Raw genomic sequence first — 23,908 nt, forward strand, 5'->3', positions numbered from 1 at the left:
ATAGCTTTTATTTCTGCAGAGTCATCCTGATCAATTTACATTTCTTGCATACTCCTTTATTCTGGATGTTTTGCACACATTCTCATCTACTTTGAATTTGGGGATTGCAGCAACTTTCATAATAGGAAGGCACACTTCCTAACATCCAGCTTTTACATAGCTAGATGGCCTATCGTCTTCCCCTGGCATGGGCACAAACGATCGAAAACTTACTTGCCATGTAGAACAGTGAGAATCAAGTCCCTGAGAACAATTAGTGCTAGCGGTTTTCCCAGCTGTAACATATAACCTTATTGCAGCTCTCCTGAAAGTGACTTTCTTGGTACTGTAAGTCAAGCATAGACTTGATTACCTTTTATTTTAGAAACCAACCAACCAAACCCCCACATATCAAACCCAATAAACTAATTTTGGGGTAAAACCCATCAGAGTTGTGGAAGTTATGTGAAATGATTCCAAGAAAAGGATTAAAAATGTATCAATAAAAAAAAACCCCAAACCATAATAATTAGTATTAATCCAGTATCACAATACTTTAGCTGTGTTTGGGGAACAAACTAAGCTACAGCTACTTGACTTTTTGTAAATGTAAAACTAATCTACCGAGTCTTGTATATGGAAATTATACTCTTATATCAATAAAAGAATACATTGCTGAAACACTCAATTTTGAAAGCAAAAATAATAGTGACTCAGCATGAAAATCTGAGATTTTCATCACTTTCAGTACAGTTTTATGTAACAGTTACAACAAAGTAAAAGATGTTTAAAAGACAGAAAAATATTTGTCACAGAAAAAATTAGTTTAGAAAAACAACACATACCCTTTCATAGAGGTACAAAAAAAATCACCAGTGTTTTACCTGTGAACTGCTTTAAGTGTAAAAATTTCTTTTTTATAAAAAGGCTTCTGCAGTTGGATGGCCTATGTGTTGTCCTTTGTTATTCATTAATAAATTTTGTGATTATTGGCCTGTGTCAATTAAGCTTCAAACACGTCCCTAAACCAGAGCTGCTAAACCAGATTAGCACAACCAGAGGTTGTAATGACTGCTAGCTGCCTCTCGAGTCAGTTATTACCCACAAGTGGCCTGAAGTCAGGCATTCCATTAAGCTTATCTGAGGGTGGCTACCATCTCATGTGCTGGTAAGGTGACTTTGGACCAGCATGCCAGTTGGTCTCTTAAGTGCCATTCCTTGCCAAGCCATTATTGAGAGATTTGTGGGAGAAGGAGTGGGACTGAAAGAGGGTAAGAAAGCTAAGGCCAGTGAGCAGAAAAGCTATAGGAGAGAAGGCTGTACTGAGTTTGTAATGGAAGAGCAACTTCTGTTAAAAGGTGCTTCTCATTTCAGATGTACTACGTATTGCATAATATTGCAGCTTGCACTTATCTGACTCACAAAAGGCATGATTTTCACATCTAGTTAGAAACAGGCAAGTCACACTAGTTTACCAGATGATGATATGCTTGGAAGGAATTAAAATCCTACTTAAAATTTCAAATGTTTCACCTAGAAATTAATATTGTTAGAAATACTGCAAAATATTTTTACATAATTAGCTTCCACTAAAAAAAAAAACCAAAAGAGGACTGAAATCTATATTTTTTCCTATTAATGCAGAAATGTACTATTTATTTCCCAATATTAATTTTCATAGTTTTAGCACAAGAATATATTGCATTCTCACTTTCATCACTATCTTTTGCAATCAGTAAAATTCTTTACCACCCTAAAAAAACAATGAACAAAACATGTCCAAAATTTTTGAGTAAGATGGGTTTTACTTTATTGTTATTCTTCCCAAGTGGAGGCATTGCTCTGTGTTATAACTTTGAATTTTTAAAATAAAAATATAACTTTCAACTTTGATTACATTTTGATAGAGATTTTTAAGAGTCAGTAAGGCATATGACAAAAATAAAAGTGTAGAGGAAATGAAGGTATTTTCTAGAACTATTTATAGTTATCCAGTCAGTCATGCTGAACTGATTGTATTTCCTCCTATATTGAAAATGCAGACAGCTGCATACAAAATAGATGTCATCAACTTTCAAATTACATCCAGTGCAAAAAATATCAGGTAAACATATTTATAAGTAGATTAACATTGCTTTCAATTTACACAGGGAAAGAAAACTTTATTGTGATCAAATAATGAAATCAACAATTTGTATCATATATCTCTGTGAAATATACTGACATGTAAGAACTCCTAAAGTTTAGTCTAATTTTCCTGAGAACTAATTTTTTGAAATGGTACAATTAGACACAAGTACATTGTTGGCAGTATGAAGCCCTTTTTTTAATTAAAAGAAGCTGTAAAGCATAATTATAGCCTAAAACTTCCCTCAAGTATCTGGACACTGACCAAGAGCTATTGGCTTCTGGAAGATATAAGTCTGACGAACAACAGAAGTTGAATTCTGAACAGGGATAGCTAATACTTTGTATCACGTCTTCCAGAAGCTATGCTTTCGCTGTCTACCATTTCATTTTAAAATCTTAGCTTTGGGGTGAAAAGGGTGCTCTAATTTACATGGACAAACAAACCTACTAGACAGGCCACCTGAAATCAGTTAGTGCAAAGGTAAATTAAAGACATATTTAGTCTCCCATTTCCTCTCATGTTCTAAGGCATTAACAAAGGATTTAGTTGCAGTGGTTCCATCATACACAAAGTTTAACATCCTGAAATTCCCCTTCATCAGGAGAGCATAATCACAGACAATACTAATACACCTGACTGTATCCTGGTATTCTACCAGTGAAGAAGGATAACAATATACAATAATTAAATGGTGTTGTAAGACCAGACCAGATATTCAATCTCTTTTCAGCCTTTTGCTACTCTGCCTACTCGTTACTTGGCTGTTTGAGGCTCTCCCCTGGAAGATGTCATGGGAAAAAGTAATGAACTGTGGAGCTCTGCTTCACTTGAATAACATTTAGCTTTGAATCTTTTCATCTTTAATAGTAAACCAAATCTATCTTCAGTGCACATACTTATTTTAATCATTGAGAATTGTTTGGAAAACAATTAATTGGCAATAGAAAAACATATACATACATTTTACTAGAAATATTTTTTTTTTTAAGCAGGTGGTGGACATGTAGCAGAGTTTTAGTAGTGTTCCATAAGGATCAATTCCACAGTCTGGTATTTCCACTACATTGCATAAGCTCAGGGAAAAAAAAAAGGAAACAACTGACACTCCTATGCTAAAACCAGAACAGAACTTAAGGGGGAAAGAAAGTAACCTGACCCATAGTTTGCAATAAATTGAATATAACAAAGCCTCCCCTATCCACAATGCTGTTTATTCAAAATGTGTTTGAGGTAGCTACAAAATTTCCATCAAGATGTAAAACATGCAAATACTTCCACCAAGACTATAGCATGAATTATGCTTTACTGGCAAGAGAATCTCACTTTTACCCATGAAAATAACTGTACCTAAGTCCACCTTGGGAAAGTGGGAAGACCACAAATACAATTCCAAACACACATATCTCTAAGGTTTCAAGTGAATCTACAAACTACTCCTGAACTTCTTTGTGGTATGTCTTGGAAACAGTCCATTATACTTAGTTTCAGGGTATATAGTACTATGTACAAATAAGATGTTTCCATTTAAGAATAAGAAATACTTTCTTTTAGTTAGTACCTAGTGTAAGAATATTGAAAGCTCTTCCTTTGGGTATCTTTTCATCCAGCGAGTGCACAAGGCAAGACTCTTCCATCTGTCTTTTGCTAATAAATGTATCAGAAGCTAGGAATATCTAAATGTAAAAAGGTTTTTAACAATTGGCAAAAGTAAATGCACTTCACAATATTTCTGCTTCTGCTTGACTACCATTTCAGCATGTTTCTAAAGCAATGACAGTCACATTACTTATTCTGATTATATGTACATTGTACTTCTCAACTGGATTACATACACATAATTCAATTTATAATTCTGACCTAGTTCCCAGTTAGAAGCTGTTGTTTAGGAGGAAAGAAAGAAGGACAAATGCCATGTCACATTATGTTCTGACCTTCAGATGACTTCTGGAGACAGTTTATATAGCATTTATCTATTCAGTTATCTTAAAGAATATACTTAAAATCCTAACCTCTCAAAAACTGTCTGGTTTCTTTTTCATTTTACTGTCAATTCTGTTATTCTAGGTTGTTTAAAAACAATAAGAATCATCCCAAACATGTTTAAACTAAAACTAAAAGCAGGAGTCAAACAATATCCCCACAGTATATAAGGTATCTTCAGTTTGCAGCATGTCAGCATACATAGTTCAGTACTCTCCAAAGTGGTAAAATACACTGGACTCCTGAAACTACATCAATAGACCAGTCCTTAACATGTTAGGTATAACATCAGTGCACTTACGCTACTTTAAGTCACACAGACAGACAAAATTGTTAGTTGCTCTCCAGTTGTTACAGGTAACAAATGCTGTACATGAGGGAAATCATGAGTAGCAGAATGGAAATACCAGTTTTAAAGCAAGAGCGTCTGAAAGTGTGTTCATTTGTACCCCCTGTTAAAGACTTATCCTCAGAGTCAAGATCAAAAGTGCCTAGACATGTTCTCACCAGAAACGTCTTAACTTCATAATTCATTCTCTGCACAAGAAGTTCATTGACTTTAGCTACAGAATGTAAGCAAACAGATGGCTTATGCTGCCAGGAATGTGCTAAAGATTGAAAAATATATAAATCCAGAGGATTCAGAAGTTTCACTGGACCCAAGGGAGAAAGTCAAAAAAAGGAAGAAAGAGAAGTAGTAGACAAGACCACTTAGATTTACCACACCTTCTGAAATAATACACAACAACATAGACATCCTTAGCTTTACATCTGAACGATCATGCAGATGTTAGAAAAGAAAGCATTTCTTGCTCAAGAGTAGCTGTTACAAAGGCCATTGTGTAAGACATATAGCTCAAAGATACCTGCTGATATTAAGCAGGTATGGGCCTGTATAGCTTAACCAGTAAAAGATATTATGAGACATTTCCGGGGAGAGGGATCTTTAAAAGAAGGAAAAAACTCTAAAATGCTTTTGTCTTTTTGTTTTAAAGCAGAAGATTGCAAAAAACCCCTAACACTACAAGCTAAATTAGCTTAGGAATATAAGGATAAAGAGCAGACCAGCACTATTGCACTGTGGCCCTGATCAGCTTTAAACCAACTTCTACAGCAGTAATGTCTGCTTTAGGTTGTCAAAAAACAATATCCAGACAAATAACATCTGTAAAACACTTTCTAATCTGAAGTTCTCATTAATGTCTTATAATCAAACTTGGAATCAAAATGTGCAGGATAGCTTTTACCATTATTTTACATAGCAGAAAAGCCTCACAGGATGGGATGGCTAAACCAGCAGGAGTAGGTGCACACAAACGCTCCCTCTTCTGCTCAACAGCTGAGCCTGCAACACATACCTCCTGGCTAAAACGTAGGGCTTTTAAAAATCAACTCTGGAGTGCTAATGAATGCATTTGCAGCTGTAGTAAGTGGAATATCACCCAAAAAAACTATGTCCCTCAATTATTTTACTTAGAGTACTCCCTCTTCTTTTTTTAATGGTTTCTAAACACTCCCAAAAGATAATTTAGTCTAATAACAAAGACTTGCAAGTATATAATTTGACTGCTTTTTCATGCTATTTAATATGAAAAGCATACTGTTATAAACCACGACTCATTATCTTCACACTGTATGCATATTTTGCTATCAAAAAGATTCCAATGGGTATGATGCCTGGAAAGGCATACGCAAAACAATAATCTAAAAAAGCGTCTGTCTCAGAAGCCACAAAATGCATTAAAGATCTAAATTAATTAGGTGACAGTTCTCGAATGAACACAAGCATCCTGGATCTGATTGACAAGCACTGTAACGTCTGCCTTCCTTGGTATTCCAAACAGCAACATTCCAGGCATAATGGGTACCTTTTTCCTGAAAATGAACACTGGGGAAACAAGGCCAGATCCTGCTTTTACCCTCACCCTCTAACTGGCCCACTCAAGAAACAATGGACCTGAGATCTGGTCCCTGAAGTCTGTAGGTGCTCAAGCTCCTGCCTCCCCTAGGGAGCACTCCCAGTCAGCTACACTTTCATTTGCTTGGGACACTTTTCTCTCCTTCCTTTTGAAGCTGGATCTGGTTCACCCCAAAAAGGAAAAGCTGCCTTGGACAGAGGTAAAAGAAATCAGGAGGCATCTGAGCCTGATGCCTAAGAGTTGTCAACACACTCTCATCTTTCCATGTTCTGTTTTGTTTTTTTTTTTTTAAACCTTATTTCAGTTTAAGGAAAACAAAAGAGCACAAATCTGCAACACACATAGGATAGGGACTAGAGACCACTATTCCAGTCTCCTTACTCTCAGGTCACTGCAGTTTAATGATTAATACTGTACCAGAGAAGCTCCTCCATCTTGTATTATTGAACTAGAATCACTATGCAGTCAATATAAACAGTGGAGGCCCTCCCAACTGGACTGATTTAGACTTAGATGCTAGAAGATGTGCACCTGACTGTGCTAAGCCCATGCAGAACTGGATTTGACGTCCCCAACTTCTTGAATTAACGTTTGAAAAAGCACAAATACACATCAAACATATTTCAAGAAGAACATGCTCTAAGTTTGGCTTTTGGTTTTGAATCAAGTGGACAAATATGCTTGATGTACAGCACCTTGATTCAGACACTTCAGCTCCAGAGGATACCAAGAATTCAAGCTTACTGCCAGTGTCTGCTTTTGCCAGCAGGTCATTTTAGGCAAATATGCTCAAAATACATTCTTTAAATAAAATTTCAGAGATGGTTAATTCTATTTCTTAGTTAACTCTGTCTTATTTTTTTTAAAACATGATTCACAAGTTGGAAACTACTACTAGTTCTTTCCTAGGTCTCACCTCTGGTTCATTCAGTGGTGAAGTAGGAGTAAACTTTTGTGTTGCTATATCCAGCTGAAGTTTATATTCAGCTGGAGACAGTATATTAAATTCTGCGTAAATCTAAGGAAAACTATTTGTGCATCTCTTTATAAAGTGTTGACATAACTTTGGATCATTTTAAGGAAGTTTGCCCATTTCAACTGAAAAAAAGAGTATTGTACATGTTTAACGGTGGCCACATGTCAACCTATTGTTGACATCTTAATATGACAAATTGTGAGAGCTCTCTTTACAGCCTGTACTTGTATTCTTACAGACAAAATACAAAATCCATATTCACCTTCTCCATTTTCCCCTAACTTCACTTAGATACCCTGACATAAACAAGAAGTAAACAAAGGGGCAGTATCCATCTTCTCAATGTATTTGAAGTCCCACATTTGTCTCAGCTGATGGGAGTAGGAAGACAGAGAAACATTCTATACTGTATCAATATTACCAAGTTAAACGCACTTAAGCTTTTCAATGATTTTCTGTCCATTACAGTTTTTGCCTCATATACAGTTTTTTGTAGCAAATAATCATGCGTAAATTGAGGAAAAAATATATAGAATTAAGACTGTGATTACATCTTATGACACACATGATTAAATGTAATAACAGCAACTTGTGTGCTGATTGTTAAAGAAACAAACTGCATGAAGAAGCTCACTATTTCTAGAATATCTTTGCATTCCTCTATTTTTTACTATAATGTAGAAGGACATCGCCATGACAATCGAAATAGCAGTAGAACAGTTTCCTAAAAATATATAAAAAGCACAAAGTGAAGTAATCACAGTCCCAAAAAAATGAGTACTGTGTAGCTTTCCCAGCAAGCCATGGTCAATGCTGTGAGCAAGTGATTATTTTTTACTGAAGGAAGAGAGAGTAATTTTGGAATTGACTCCACACAGCTCTCATTTGTGGGGGAAAAGCAACATGAAAGATCTAAAGATCATTCAGCTGTGTGAGCAAAGATCAGAAAGCACATTATGTTTTTGGCAACCACCAAAGATATGTTATGGCACAAGTAGATGAAATAGTGAAGTGCAAAACAATTGACTGGGTATATCACCTATATCCTTTAATTTCTTTGTCCCTTACTGAAAGGTACTTAGCCTAGTATATCAAGAAAAAGCAGCTAAAGAAAAAAATACCTATATGCACAAGGTGACAAGTCATCTTTCATTTTATAAAGAAAAGCCTTACGCTTGTATTACTATTTCATATAGAGGCCTATGACACAAATGACTTTAAACACTTGTGAAACACAGAACATTACTTTCTTGAGTTTCTTTACACTACCTAATCAAAAATAAACAAGACCACGTATCTTTGGCAAAATAATTTTCCTCTTCCACCAAAAGAATGTACAGAAACATTTATTTGCCAGAGATAGGCAAGAGTGTGCATAATATCAGCTCAACATAACATTTCCTTCAGAAAAAAAATAACATTGACTAATATATGTAGAAGTCTGAAAGACTTCAACCAGACAGGCAGTGACTGCATGGGCTAATAACTTTGCAGAGAGTGATCTTCTAACCATGCTGTAAATTGCTGCGAGAGGGACTTGAACCTGAATTTATCACTTGCCAGAATAGCATCTTGCACTCCTGCAACACATTTTCCACCTCTTTGTTTTTCAGTTAGCCCCAGCTGTAAGTTCACATTATACAGAAAAATCAGACTTGGGATCAAAATACATTATCATAGTGTGAACTACTTTATTTGCATAATAAATCAAAGAAGCTTTTAATTCTAAAAGAGATTGAATGACTAGCATATTCTGGGAAACAGTTTACAACCAGTACCCTCCTTTTACACTATCTTTTGCTACTTTTACTCTTTTTTACAATAAACAATCAGTATTTTCCTTATATTCTAACTGCACATTGCTTTAAGAATGCTATATGGACCAATAGACTAAGACACTACTAGCAAAATTGTCAGAAGCCAGGCGTCAGAAGTGATCACCCTACTATATACAAAGGTTAAAGAATACTATGTCAACTATGTAAATACATTATTGCAGAATCATCATGTCCAAGAAATGCCTTCATCTTTTCTGAAGAAAAAAAATTCTTATTTCAGCATATTCTACTTCCATCACTATTTGCAAGAGTTATAATCAGAAGGAGTTATAATCAGAAGGATCAAACCTTTCAGGAATAGTTTGAAGAGCTGGACGTGCAGAAAGTGACTATTATACATCACGTTCGAAGGCAGTTAATACGAAAAACAGGAACACAACTCCAACCAATATTTTCTTAGAGGGCTGGCAGCAAACTGTCAGATGCACGTGTGACCTCAACACAACCTTTTGCCAGATGCCTCTTTAACCTCTTACAATCACATCAACTTCTAAAAAGACTGGTACATTTTACCATTTTCCTCTTTGGTTAGGCAAATTAACAAGATGCACTTAAAAAAGTGCTTGTAAATGTTTGGTTCTGTGCATTTTTGTCTTAAAGCTCTGTAATACAGCAGCACTTCTTTTTTCTCCTCAGAATGAAAATTGCTGCAGAAGTTAAACTAGAAGTTTCCATCTTTCTTTTCACCTCCCTTGACTCAGTGTTCAAATCCTGGTCACTCTCTGAGACAGCTGTGAGTTAAGGGGTCAAGATAATATTCAGTCAAAGCAGTCAACAAATCACTTGCAATACTATTTACATTTTTATTTCCATAGGAAGTAAGTTATATATCTTATGTCACAATCAACAGAAGCCAACACAATCATTCATATTATTCAGTTTCAAAAATGGCCTGTATGCTAACTTTTAAATAAGGGCATTTCTGCAATTTCAAAATAATCAAATTCATAGCATGGAAGCACCATGAATATGTTTCAGGGGCTCAAGCCTTAAAAAGAAAAAACAAAAAAGAATAAAAAATAAGTAGGTCATGTATTCTAAAGTGCTAAAAATACTAACATCTGATTCGTGGCTAAAAGAACTATTTTTAAAATCTAGAGATGTACAAGTAAATGAAGAATTGCACAGTCCTTTGTCAACAAAAACATGTTTTGATGAGGCATTAAAAAGAAAGATTCCCTGTGCTGTAGAGAATTCAAGAAAAAAAATTCTTTTAAGAAATATACCTCCTTATACAGCAAAACAATGAATTTCAGTTGTTCTGTAACCCAGTTCTTTTAATCTGCATAAGAGATGCTGACTGAGTTCACTCAACCAAATCACTACTGGCTTTCAGAATACAATTAACACATGCTTTTCAACAGTATTAATATAGCATGAAGCTTGTGCTCCTAATTATTCATGTTTTTGCATTCTGTTTTTTCCCCCTGCTGTAAAATATGCAAATTTACTTCTTTGTGTTATTTAGGTCCCACATGGGCCTCAACAGATCTGTTTGGAAGGAATTACAAGCCAATATCTAGATACATGCTGTCAACATTTCAAGCTTCATTATTTTTATTTGGTTGGAATGCCATTATAGATTTGGTATTAGGCTTTAAAAAGCTTTTTATAAATCTGTTGAAAACCTACAGTCTAATAAAATGGTGTACTGATAATTACTACTACTCCACTTTGTGTGTGCCTGCATGCAAGGGTGAAAAGCCCTACAATTCCTGAATACAACAGAAATCCCCATCTAGCGGTACTGTTGAAAAATGCAGTTTGTTTTTGTGCAAAATTAGTACCCAAGAGGATTAGTTTGACTTCATTACTGAATGAAGGCTAGCCATTACCTCCTTAACCAACTAAGGATTGCTAACAGGAGAGGACTGTTTTTTTCCTCCTCCTCCCTTTTCAGTCAACTCTGACTGCAAAATTCCATGTCCAAATGAGTGACTAACAATTTTTAAGTATAAAACCCATAAAGCAGCACTTCAAGAAACAGGCTGCTTAATACACTAGCATAAAAATAATTCATTTACAGTGGCACAGGCTGACACATATAAAGTATTATTTTGATTAAAAATATTTTTAAATTCCCCAAATCTCATATTATTATAAAGTTAGTATTAAGTATCTTTAAACTTAAACAACATAATGAAGTAGTAGCTTGGTTATTAAAAAACTGCAAAGTTGGAAATAACTGCACAAGAACTTACTGTTATATAAAAAATGTAATGTAAGCCCATTGATGCAGAAAGTGAAAGGACATTGAGGTACTGCTTTTTTCCTACTGGAACAAAGCCTTCTTCATTTCTTTAATGTAACAGTATATTTTGAAACACTGCAGCAGCTCAATCTTCCTTACTAGCACCACTACAAGCCCCTTATATATTAATGAAAAAACAATGTTGAGATTCACAGGAATTTACAACTCATTACAACTGACTCCTAGAAAACAAACAGCAGCAGTAACACTATGATTTTACAAATCTCTTGAGGTATTTAATCTTAGAGGTGCATACGCGGAGGAGAGAAACAAAAAAATTATTTGCATTGCAGGAACATATTAGTATGGAGGTAGTCCTTTGATTTGGAAAAAAATGGTACATTACATTTCTGTTTCATAACAGACTCACTCCTGAAGATTTTTAAAATGCATATTTTTCTGAGAAGCAAACATTTAAGGACTTCTTCAAAATACATGTAGAGGCTTGTACTACTAAGATCAATATAGAAACTGTAATGATCTTAAGTCCTTCTTAAATGATGGATGACAATGAAGGTGTCTCTTGATTCAAATATGCAACTTATCCATTTCCTTCCACAATAAAAAGTACCCCCGAAACTATCTGCATGCAGAATAAATTCATGGCAAAATAGAGAGTGGGAGGGGAACAAGTGTATGCAAAATTGGTCAAGATTTCCAGAACTAAAGACTGGCTTGTGTTGATCATTTTCCTTTTTTATATTTTCAGTATAGAAGACTTCCTGATTTGTTAAGGAGGTTCTTTTGCCATATAACTGCAGTTAACTAAAGCAAACAATCAGTTTTATGTAAATCAAGACTTTTCACAGCCTCACAACTGAGTGAGAATGCTCAATCCTACAGATCAGTATGCTCCCATACAAGGCAATGAAAATACTGAATTAGCTCAGTAATATATATGCTAAATAGATCAGAGGAAGGTTCAAGCACCTCTTTAACATGACGTCAAAGTTGAAATGCCTTATAGAGATTAGCTTATAATGTAAGTCACAGCTGATGACCCAAATTATGACGTAAGAGTATTCGCTATCATCATAATATATCAACTCTTTGTGTACTCTTTTTGCATCCTGTTATGTTCCTGACTTTTTCACACCTGTAGTACTGATGATTTCTACAATACCTTACTTTTCCTGAACCTTTCATCTAACACCAGTTCTCTTCTACTTTCTTAATAAGAAAGAAATATTTGCCTTATACTGTATTTCATCTCCTTCTCTGTTAGGTTTTAGATGTTGGTGCAAGCCTAAGCACATATGTTCTGCACAGCTCCTTGTCTTCAGACATCAGCGTTGAAACAGGAAGTTCATGTTGATTAATTCAACAGATTCAAGACTCACTTAAACACAACTCCTTCTCCGTATTGGGAAATGGTTTCAAAACACTTAATTTCTTATGTCTATAACTATTCATAGTCTCTTGAGAGGAAACATGATAGGACAAGGGGCAATGGGTATAAGCTGGAACATAAGAGGTTCCAAAGAAATACAAGGAAGATGTTCTTTACTGTGACGGTGACAGAGCACTGGAACAGGCTGCCCAAGTGGGTTGTGGAGTCACCTTCGCTGGAGACATTCAAAACCCATCTGGATGAGTTCCTGTGTGACCTACTCTAAGTGGTCCTGCTTTGGCAGGGGGGTTGGACTAAATAATCTTAATCCAACCCTTAAGATGCTGTGATTCTGTGAAACATAACAGGCAAAAATCCTGCTTGCTCCAATAGTAAGAAGCATAACAAACAGGTGTTAATTCAAAATTTTCTTAGTAGTTCTAGATAATCTCCAAGGACCTATAAAAACACATTAGGGAAAAATGAGGCTTAGAAAGCAGGTGTATATCTTCCTTCATTATAAAATTCCTGGCAACTCTTCTCATCCTGACACAGCATCTCTGCATCTATGACAGTCATTTCACTCTGATGAGAATCCCATGCCTGAACATTTCTCCTTGGATACTGACTCTTCAAACTTTGAAAATTGTACAGCAAAATTGCTGAATCTTCACGTGACAGTTAAGTGCTCTCTATAAGTCAATCACAATATGCATCTGACGGTGACAGAAGAGCTCCAAAATAAGTCATTGATCAGTATTGAAAATCCGTGTTAATTTACATCTGAAAAGATGAAACAGGAAGCTATGCAAAGTTCAAGGAAGAAAAAAAACGTTAAATTTGTTTACAAATCAGGTCTATCAGCATGAGCAATTGAGCTGCTTCTCCAAGCCATTTACTTCATTCCAAGTTACAACAAAAAAACATCCCTGAGAGAAAACAAAACAAAATCCAACAACTCTTAAATTCATGAAACAGATCAGTCTTTAAAATACAAGTTAGGAGACTTGAACTCAGGCATGCTCAAGGGCTCAGATCAAGAGCTCCTCAGAAAACTGTGCTGCCTCCTAGATGCTAGTGAGAAACAACACAACCATGCTGGCTGTTTGGCCCAGAGCACATCACTGGGCTCAGCAGTCCCAGGGTTTGACTATCCATGCCCATGGCCAGCACTGACCCAGTGCAGCCTGAGCATGTCCATCCGAGTCCAGGAAAAGAGCTGCAGGAGAAGTCTCATCACAGCTTCTTGGTCCTTGCTAAAGATCCCTGCCTGAGCCCAGCCCTCTGACCTGACTTCCCAGCCTGGCCTCAGATCTCCCTTGTCCCTGCAAACTTGTCTGGCAATCTCTGATTCTGGTCTGATCCTGGTCACTGTCACCAGATCTACTCAGTTGTTCTTGTTTAAGTAGAAAGGAACCATACCTGTCGTTGGTGAAGTCTCTGCCCAAGCCCCTGCCCTATCGGCACCCATCAACAACTTATACTAAATCTGAAAGCAATATTAACATTTTGCAGCATTTTTTAAGGAGTACATGTAGAACAATATTCTGTGATAAATGGGTTTTATTTGTTTGTGTGTGTTATTTTTGAGGGTGATGAGACACTGGACCAGGCTGTCCAGAGAAGTTGTATTCAAAGTCAGGTTGGACAGAGCTTTGAACAGCACAATACAGTGACAAATGTCCCTGACTAGATGATCTTCAAAGGCCCCTTCCAAACCAAACCATTCTGATATTTTAGTTGTGTTCAAGGAAAAAACACCATCCCACCTCAGTGGAACCATCAGCATCACATAGATGTTGGCAAATTTCTGACCTCCTTGCCAAATATACACAAGCAGGAAAGTAGTATTGCTGTCTCAGTTTTAAAAATTCCTGACCTTAGACTGAGATTAGGACTACCTGTGCATGCATCTTTGAGACCTAAAGAGAAATTTTTATCTATGTGGCAAATCAAAATGGTAGCACTAATCTGTCGTCTTCTTTGTGGCTAGCAACAGTAGGAATGGATGGTAGGTTGGAATTTATTTTATATTAGAAAAGTCATAAATTCTTTGACAACTCTTACTCCTCAAGATCCCTGTGCTAACTGAAAACTTGATTGTTTTCTGTATTCTGACATTCAGAATGCTAACATTGAAAAGAATTTGTGGTGATCACGCAAACTGAAACATTTTTTTATATTTCTGCAATTGATTTACTCGTCAAAACCAATTGTGTGTTGTATTTCATAAGTCTCTTTTCCCTTTTCAGAATATTCATTCTGCTTTTCACAGAACAAGCACCACTTTTACAGCTACCAGTATCTGGCAAAAAAGTGAACTGGTAGTTAAACAAAAATGCTTTAGCACAAAATTACATTTTATATTTATTTTGTAGAGAGTGAGTTACAAATTCTTTTTTCTTGACTCCGACGTACACAGTATTTGCTCCAAAAGCTAAAATAGACAATTTATTTTAGTTGCTATGCTGCAAAGTTAGTTTTGTTCCTTCCAGTGTTTTTATGAGTTATCTTTCTAGTCAATGAATAGGTATTGAGATATTTAAATTCCAAATGCATTAATATTCTACAAGTAAAAGTAGATTTTAAATATAGCAATATGTAGCAGGACTTGGAAGAGTTATCAAAAAATCAGAAAACAACAAAAAAAAAAGGCTTCAAGATTTGACAGGGTGGATCTTTCTTTATGAAATGTTGAACCTCCTTCCCTCTTTTTCAAATATCAGATGATATAGAAAAAGATTAAAGTAAGTAAATACTGTAGTGAAAATCAATTTTATTATCTACATTTAACTGTGCTGCTCGGTACTCTCACTACATTGCCAAATAGACTTCTTTCATTCTTTTAACAGACATGGCATTTTGACTCACTCTTGGTAAGACTCATTCAGACACCGTGCCCTTACCAGTTGTGCACAGTGTGAACAATCTTGTAAGGGATTTGTGACAGACAAGCTCACCTGACCATAACAGCAGAAATCAGGAGCAGACATTCCCCTGAGGATGTATTTTAGCTCTTCCTTCTCCAGGAAAGAAAAGCAAATCACATCCTCTCACATGCTCAGAATATCAGTGAAACATTGGTTTTGTATTTATATGCTTTGAATGAAAGACTAAGTTTAGGAACCAACTTACAAGATAAGAAATTAAATTCTCACTCTATTCAAGAGTGTTCACTGCCTACAGCAGTATTCACACTAATGGTCCAATAATCCTTCTGAGATTTATTAAAGACATGTAGTGCTGGTATTCTAGAGTATTTTTTATCTAAGCTTAAAAAAGCTCACAGAACCTCTCATCTGAGTAAAAAACAGTAACTAGAAGAACAGCTAGGTGCTGTAGCTTATTTGGGTTATTTTTTGGACTGCTACTATTCTAGATATAAAAATATCAACCTTCTAGATAAGTATCTCTGTAAGTGCTGACCTATAATTCTGCAAATATATCCATCTGGCAAGACAGTAATATGCTCCACTGACAAGGCTGACAGCAATTCTTTTGCCGGTTAATTTTAGTTAAGACAAAATTACAGTCCATTTTGTTGCAGTTTGCTAATTAATTTCTGTCTGAGCAGAAAATAATAATAAACAGAAATAAGAAAATATTCAAGTAAATTTGATATGTAAGTTTATATTTAACAGATTAATTTCATATTAATTTATATGAACAAAGTTTAAATAGTCACTGACAGCGTTTCAGGGTAAAGGAACGAAGCAAAATTGAATGCAGAATCAGATCTAGCAATTGTGGGATATAAGCAATATTTGGGTGCAGAAGTCTCTGCCTTTTATGGAATTTGAAACTCTAAATGGGGTCCAGACTTTTTTGAGATGATGGTGTGTCTCATTTGATCCTTACAATATCAAAGTGCTGGAGTGATGTAACGTGGCAGCACAAATGAACAAAATCTAGTCCAATGCAACAATTAAACACAACACCACCAAATCACAGTTGTAAAACCAGAGTTTTTTTAACGGATAACTATTACAAAAAGTATCTCCTCAGAAAAAGTCCCAATTACATTGTTAGATTTTTATAATCTAGAGGCTTTCATGACTTGCAAATAATCGAGAAGTAACAAGAAGTTACAGCATGAAAATAAATTCTTTATCTTCTGCATGCTTCAGTCGTCCTACAATACTGTGAAAGAGCTTGATCAAAGCTGCAAATTTAGCCAGTCCACAGGTAGGTATGCTTCAGATTAGTTTTGAATAATGAAAAGACTTTGAAAACCATAAACTGCTTAATTTTCATCACATTAAGCAAGAGTCAGGTTCTGAGACAGACCATCTACATTTGCCACGTGACTAGAAATACACAGACGCTTTTTGGCTTCTAATATAAAAAGGCTTTGGGCGTAACACTACAAGGAAGGAACCTGAAAAAAAACCAATCCCCTAACAACTACAATAAGGTATTTTCTTGACACATCTCTAATCATAAAGTCAAAATCCACAACTTTCCTGTTTTGTAAGGACATAACTTCTCCTTACTCAGAGTATGAGAGGAAAGCAAGAAACTATATTTTCAATACTCTTTAATAAGACTTTATATCTAGGTAAATAAAACTTCAGCTATTTGGTCAGCATGATTAGACTAGGAATATGAACTCCTTCAGGAAAAGTTAGAATTCTGAACATTTTTTTAACATGGCTTTTCTTAACATTTCATTTGATCTAAGCACCTCAAAGAAATTTTAAAATTTTAAAGATTATAACAATCACTTTATGGAGAAGCACCACTTACCCACAATAACAAATCCATCTGCTTCTCTCTCTGACACTGTAACCTTCTTTGAATCCTGACTTTTTCGGAAGAAGCTGAACATCGCCTCTTTTTCTGTTTTTCTTCTAAGTCGTTACCTGAAACGAAGAAAAAATACGTCAAATAAATATAACAGAATTTACCATAAGACATTCACACCATGCCAAAGGCCGCACACATGATATTACAACTTAATCTTTATTACCAGATTTGAAATATCAGGCATTTTCATGTCAGACAGATTAACCTGTTGATGTAGCAGCTAACTTCAACAGGCAAAAAGAAAGTGAAGTGTAAAAGGCTTTTTCACAAAGTTATGAATGGAGTTGAACCATTAAAAAACCCCCAGAACTTCAACTCCTTTCAGCATTTATTCAGAATGTTTCCATATTTTTTGCTACTTCAAATTGTTATTACACAAACTTTCTCATCAGAGCTAGTTCTGAAGTGTCTAAACCTTGATGCCCAAAACATGATTTATAGAAAATACAGTTTTATAACGGAGGCATACTTTATTGAAGCAAATTGCACTACAGATTTTCAGTCTCAAATGTCTGTGCATCAATTAAAAAGACCTGCACACCTGCCCCTACAATTTTAGCATAGTACCTATTTTCATTTTTCCAGTTTGTAATCTTAGAGACAGCTTAACACTTGGATAGATTTGATTAACAGTTACCACTGAGTTCCTTAAAAGAAACTGCAACAAAATCATACATAGCAAATTTTTCATAACAGTAGTTCTTTAAAAGAATCTTCCAAAGCAGCTAAGAACTCTTGAGCTCACAACAGCAAGAACAAATAAGGAAATTAGTGGGATAAAAAGAGTAACTGCAAAAAGATTATGCTCAGTATCTCTTTATCTCTCAAGAGTGGAAGATTACATAGAGGCAATACCTTAAAAAGACAAAGTCATGTTAAAAATCCCATGGTCATTAGCCAAAAGACAAGCAGTTGGGTTGGCTTTTACAAAATTATGTCCTATGAAACCTCCCATAACCATGGATCATAGAATCATAGAATGATAGGGGTTGGGAGGTACCTTTAGAGATCATCTAGTCCAACCCCCCTGCAGAAGCATTTTTCTAAGCAAATTCTCTAACTATCCTGAACTTTAAGATTTAAACTCAAGGACATCTCTTCCAAGAAAAAATAGAAAAGCTTTATAAGAAAGCGTCACTCTTGTGAAAAGCAACCAACAAAACTATACAAAGCACATATTCTCAGGTTCAGCTTCTTGAGACAACTACCAACGTATTGCCACCTACTTTCTATTTTCTACCTAACTGGGACCACTGAGTGCAATAACTGAGAGTCTCCTTAGATTCCTCCTGCTGCAACAGCTCCATCCATAGCACAGGTACAGAGGCAGCACAGCAGCAGTCACCCCTTGAAGGTGCACTGTCCTCCAGCCCCAAGGGCTGAACTCGGACCACTGAACACCACCAACCTATGGAGCAGCCTGTGGTCTGCCTGAAACACACGGTCTTCCTCTCTGCAGAGAGGAAGGTTTAAAAAAAGCTATGTGAAGATGCTCTCTACTACAATACCAATATGAAATTGAGAAAAATGGAATAATGAGATTGAAGTAGAGTTTGAGGAGCATAATCTTGTTTACTTTGCAGACATCAACATTTAAAGAAGGGACTGACAAACTGACAAATTGCTGTTAGACAATAGCAATGTCTAATAAACACCTCCATCAAAGGAAAGGAGTCCAGTCCAAAGAAAAGAAGTACATAGTGTCAAGTTTTGATAATATGATTTCACACTGAATTTAACAACAAAAAAAGAATCTTTAGAAGGTGAGAAAGAGAGAATAGTGCTACCATGTAGCATTTGGATTAAAAAAAAAAAAATCAAAGAAAGACAGATACAAATCACAGACATTATTTGCCAGAGTTCCTCAGTTCCCACCCAAATACTCATGGTACCTTAAGCATGACTTTTTTTGCCCGAGCCAATGACCTGAAGCAATTAACTGCACAATCAGCACTAGCTATTCCCCAGATATATGCTGCCTTACACTCTGCTGTTACAAGTGACAGCAAACACTTCTAAGTTCAGGTGACAAGAAGTCCTCTATCAAGTGTAAGCATTGACATTCAGGAACAGTATATAAATAGAATATGACAAAAGCAGCAACAATGCAAACTGCGACCTGAGACTTAAAAACTGAATACCCCACAGGCTGGCCTGCTACTGCGTGCTTATGCTGATGAGGTACACTTTCTAGAAATCAAATAAAACGACACTGAGGTGCAAAAGAACTGAACAAACCATCTGATCTCAGGTACGCAGTAATTAAAAAAAAAGTTAATTATCTACACTTTATTCCTTTTCTGCTTGTTTTCCCACCTTAACACATAAAATACTGATATTTCCAGTTCCATAGAGAAACTCCTAATTATCTATTTTATTCCTTACCTTCCCCCACACCCAGGCTCAATGCATATTCCTTTTTCACCCTCAGGGAATAAGTCATCTCCTGCTACCAATTAGGCTTGTCAGTCCCATACCTCAAGTGGTAAAAACTTGTGCTGTAATGCTCAAGAGTCAGGTTTCTGCTCCAATGATGTATGAAGGAGAGGCAATTGTGGAACAGTTTAAAATGCAATTTTACCTTTATCCTAAGTGTGCAACAAGAAGCAAAATCAAGTTGATGTGTAAAATACTACACATAGTTTTGGTAAAGACTCAGATTCCCATAAGCCACTTCAGATGCCTGAACTGCAGTTGCTCAAATTGGTTTTTTTTTTTTAGTTTGAGATCTGCATTATCATACAATTTCCAGCTCTACCATAAAATGTTCCCTTCCCTTCTTTCTTGAACAAAGAGAAGCATTTTAACCAGTATATAAATGGCACAAAAAGAGTTTTATAGGAAAGCTTGCATTTGTCATCTTTTAAGTCCTGCATATTTAACATACCTAAACTTTACCGCTTACAGCACAAAAACCATTTCAATTCAGACTAAATTAACAATCAGTACCGTTCCACCTAACCAAATTAATGTTACAAGTACTTCTAGATACTAGATTTTTTCCTTTCATTCACAGAAGGCAGTCTGAGTATCTTATTTTTTTTTTCTAAAGCCCACAAAATTAATCTTATCTACATACACAAGGGTTGATTTTTACGTTGTAGTACTCAGTTTCTGAAGTAGTTTTAACCTAATTGGCTGCCAGCAGTATTTCTCAAACAGAAAACAAAAGAGAAAAACCCCACACATCCTTTTGCTTGAAGCAGAAAAAGAGAAATAACAATTAAGTACCTCTTAGGCTCAAGTTCTTATCCTATTAAAAGCACTGGTCCAGCAGTAATAAAATAGCATATGTTGTATTTTGTTATTGCAAATGTTGGGAAGGTGGTAAGGAACTCACATATTAAAAAGACTCACATGCTTGGTGAGGCTGTTTCCTTCTCTTGGAAACCAATTCACCAAGACACAAAACTTGTGCTTGTGAATCTGAGGACTGGGTAACTGATGTGGAGGAAGAAGCTCACCAGCTACTACTTGTAGTATCTCAGTACATTTGCTAAACACAGTATGAAGTTTAAACTAAATAAAAAACACAATAAAATAGAAGGGGGACACAGAAACAAAAAGTAGAGCTGTACACAGTATGGCATAGGTAAGCTGTACAAAGTTTGGCACAGGTAAGCTATACACAGTATGGCATAGGTAAAGGAAAAGCTGTAGACAGGCAACGCTGGGACATTTGTGATATTTGCCCTCTCAAGAATTCTATCCATAGTGGTACTTCAGAAGTAAACATAAATCTCGCCAGCAATGGGAAATGCAACCACTAAATTTCTTGAATTACATGTTAAAAACAGAACAAAGCCTCCGTCCAACAAAGAAACACAGAGCTGAATGGAAACACTCAAGAAGAAAAGAACAAAGTTTATGCACTTGCACAATAAGGCTGGAGTTTCACCACGTGTAGATAAACCAGGTTTCAGTTAAGGAAAGGTGAGAATGGCCAGTTTCCCCACAAGTTTCATTTCAGGATAAAAATAAAATTTTATGTTTGTGAACCTGGATGTATTTTTGCACAGTATAAAGAACAAAGCACTTAGCTGTGAGGGTTTGTTTTGTTTTGTTTTGTTTTAAAAAAAGCTGTCAGCACAAAATCACAGAAAACATACCCCCCAATTTGGAGATTGGACCATGTTCCTGCAGTATTTCTCCTATACAGCACAGCACTGCTCCGTTCCAGATGGGATTAATTTTATTTCTATAGCAGACTTGAAATTGAATTCACTGCCCAAAGATAAAAATCTCCCTTGGTAGGAATATGTAATTCCCTTCTCCTCATGTTTCCCTCTCAAAAAAAAAGTGAACACAATTTTTTCTTCCTCCAATCTCAAACACTGATAGTTAAGAATAATGCTTTTGGCATCACTTCAATCATTAGCAAGTAATAAACTATGAGCTACAGCAATTCTGTGAGACTGCAAAAAAATATTTTGTCTTTCTCTGAAGCTCTAGACAAAGATGAGTTACAGAGCTGCACAAAGGGGTTAATTTATCCCTCCTGCATTTTGTCAGTCTCCTTTGACAAGAAGTATGGGTGACCTTTGAGCCAAACCAATATGTTAAATCCAATAAAATTTTTCTATACAATGCAGCTCCTAGCATATTTAGCATTATTTTCCAGCTTTTTCCCTGCATATTTATAAGTGCCAGGAGGAGAAAGGTGTTTTAATATTATAGCCAACAAAGATGTAGACTAAGATAAAGAGAAGATGCCCAGGAATATAGCAAAGTGAAATTGCAGTGGCAATGACAGTAATTACATAAATGATAAAATGAGGTCAGAACAAGAGACAAAACTGACCTTAAAGAAAGAATCAGAAAAATTTCAGTTTAAGCTATATAGTCTACGAAGGAGAAAACAGAGAGCATCAGAGCAAGTCTCTCTTCCATAGTAACATCTGCTGTAATTCACCAATAAAGCAGGAATCGGAAGAAGTGCAAGATGTTTACAGCCCTGCTTCTGACATGAAAACAATCGGTTTAAGTCAAGAACATGCATGTCAAAAAGATTTCTCTGTGACACCAAAAGAATAGTTTAAAAGTTTTCATCCTAGTGTAAATTAGAATTAAAAAACCCCAAAACTAAAAGAGATCATTTCTTTTATCTGGCATTAACACTAGTCATATTTATTTAGTTTGTGCTTCTTAAAAAAAGAAGAAAGAAAAGTAAATGTCACCAGAAACACAACTACAAAACAGAGATATACATATAACAAAACAACGGCAAATATTTTTTTTACTTACATAACATGTGAATGTTTATAATTTTCATAAAATTTAAGGGAAGTAGAAATGCCAAAAACCAAGCAACCCAAATTACCATACCATAAAACCACCGAGTCATTAAAAAAAAAAAACACACCAAAAAAAACCCAAAACAAAAAATAACCATAACCAAGTCAAACAATAAAAGCATAGATGGCAAAGGCAAAGCCAAGAGTGAAATAAAAATACTCAAACTGATGTCAGTACTCAAAACCCTGAAGAAGACAAAAAATGTAAAAATAGAAAGGTAGGTGTTTATTAGATATAGTACTTAATCAGTTGAAACCTACTTTTTTCCCTGCAAACAGTTCTCTCAACTACAAAACTTCAACAGCTGCGAAGCATGACACAGACATATATTTGTAAGAACTTCTAGAATGTGTTCTTCTAACAGCCAACCCTGTGGCAGACCAATAGGCCTAGAAGAGACCCTTTGCAGTATTCTGCTGCATCTTGCTCCAACTGTTTTATTTACGAGATCTCTCCTTGAAAATCTCTGAAGAAGTGCTAAGGAGATGATGATATTTTCTTGCAAATAAACTACTGAAAAGTAAATGTCACAGTGACACTGAGAAGATGACAAACAGCGACACCTCATCGAAGACAGAACCCCACAGCATTCCACTTCTGGGTCACATGCTGGTTCTGCACAGCTTCTGGCAGTAGCTTCTTTCCTCAGCAAGCCCATTCAGCTTGCCAAGCCATCACAATATTAACTCAGCCAACTAACAAAAACCACTTAGCAAGGTGAGTTTAACCCACAGCTGGTTAAAAGGGACAGTCAGCACACAGGCAGTGCTGGGATCACCCTTTTAAGTCAGAGAAGAGTTAGATTTTCTTAAGTATTTCCTGAAACACTAATCCTGGAAACAGAATGGAAATTGAAGAACCACAGAAGAGCTGAGGTGGAAAGGACAGACATCTGAAGGCCATATTATTCAATCCTTTGCTTAAGAGGGCCATCTAGAGCTGGTTGCCCAGGACCATGTCCCCGTGGTCTCCCCTCAAGCTCTCTCAGTGTTTCCTCATTTATAAGATGCTCCAGTCCTTTAATCAACCTTGTACCCCTTTGTTGGACTCTCCTTGGTCTGTCCACACCTCTCTTGGACCCAGAGCTTCAGACTGGGCTTCACCAGGGCTGGGTAGAGGGGAAGGATCACCTCCCTCCACCCACTGGCAACACTACATCTAATACAGCCCAGGATACTATTAGCTGCTTTTATTGCAAAGACAATTGAGAGAAACCTCTCCACACAAGAGACAGTCAGGGAAGACACACGGAAAAAGGCGAGATGCATGGTGAGCATGCCTCTGTCTTATGTCCATTAGTTGTTCTAACTGAGGGCTAAGCATAAACTTTTTAATGGTGAAATTAAATTAATAGCATAGAATTGAACAGTTGGAAGGGACCTACAATGATCATCTAGTCCAAC

The 23,908-nt window shown here is 36.1% G+C and overlaps 1 protein-coding gene across 3 annotated transcripts in view; it reads right to left on the reverse strand.

Moving 5' to 3' along the window:
* The window catches only part of UMAD1 (UBAP1-MVB12-associated (UMA) domain containing 1), an 81,399-nt gene that overhangs the window by 56,426 nt on the left and 1,065 nt on the right, over window positions 1–23,908 (reverse strand). For all 3 annotated transcript variants that reach the window (XM_061996149.1, XM_061996147.1, XM_061996148.1), the window contains one exon: window positions 17,151–17,266. In XM_061996149.1, coding sequence (XP_061852133.1) covers window positions 17,151–17,232 — 82 coding nt within the window. In that variant the 5' untranslated portion in view covers window positions 17,233–17,266. The remainder of the gene's footprint in view (window positions 1–17,150; window positions 17,267–23,908) is intronic.

This window comes from Colius striatus, chromosome 5 (genome assembly GCF_028858725.1).
Source record: "Colius striatus isolate bColStr4 chromosome 5, bColStr4.1.hap1, whole genome shotgun sequence".
In the NCBI taxonomy this organism is placed as follows: domain Eukaryota; kingdom Metazoa; phylum Chordata; class Aves; order Coliiformes; family Coliidae; genus Colius; species Colius striatus.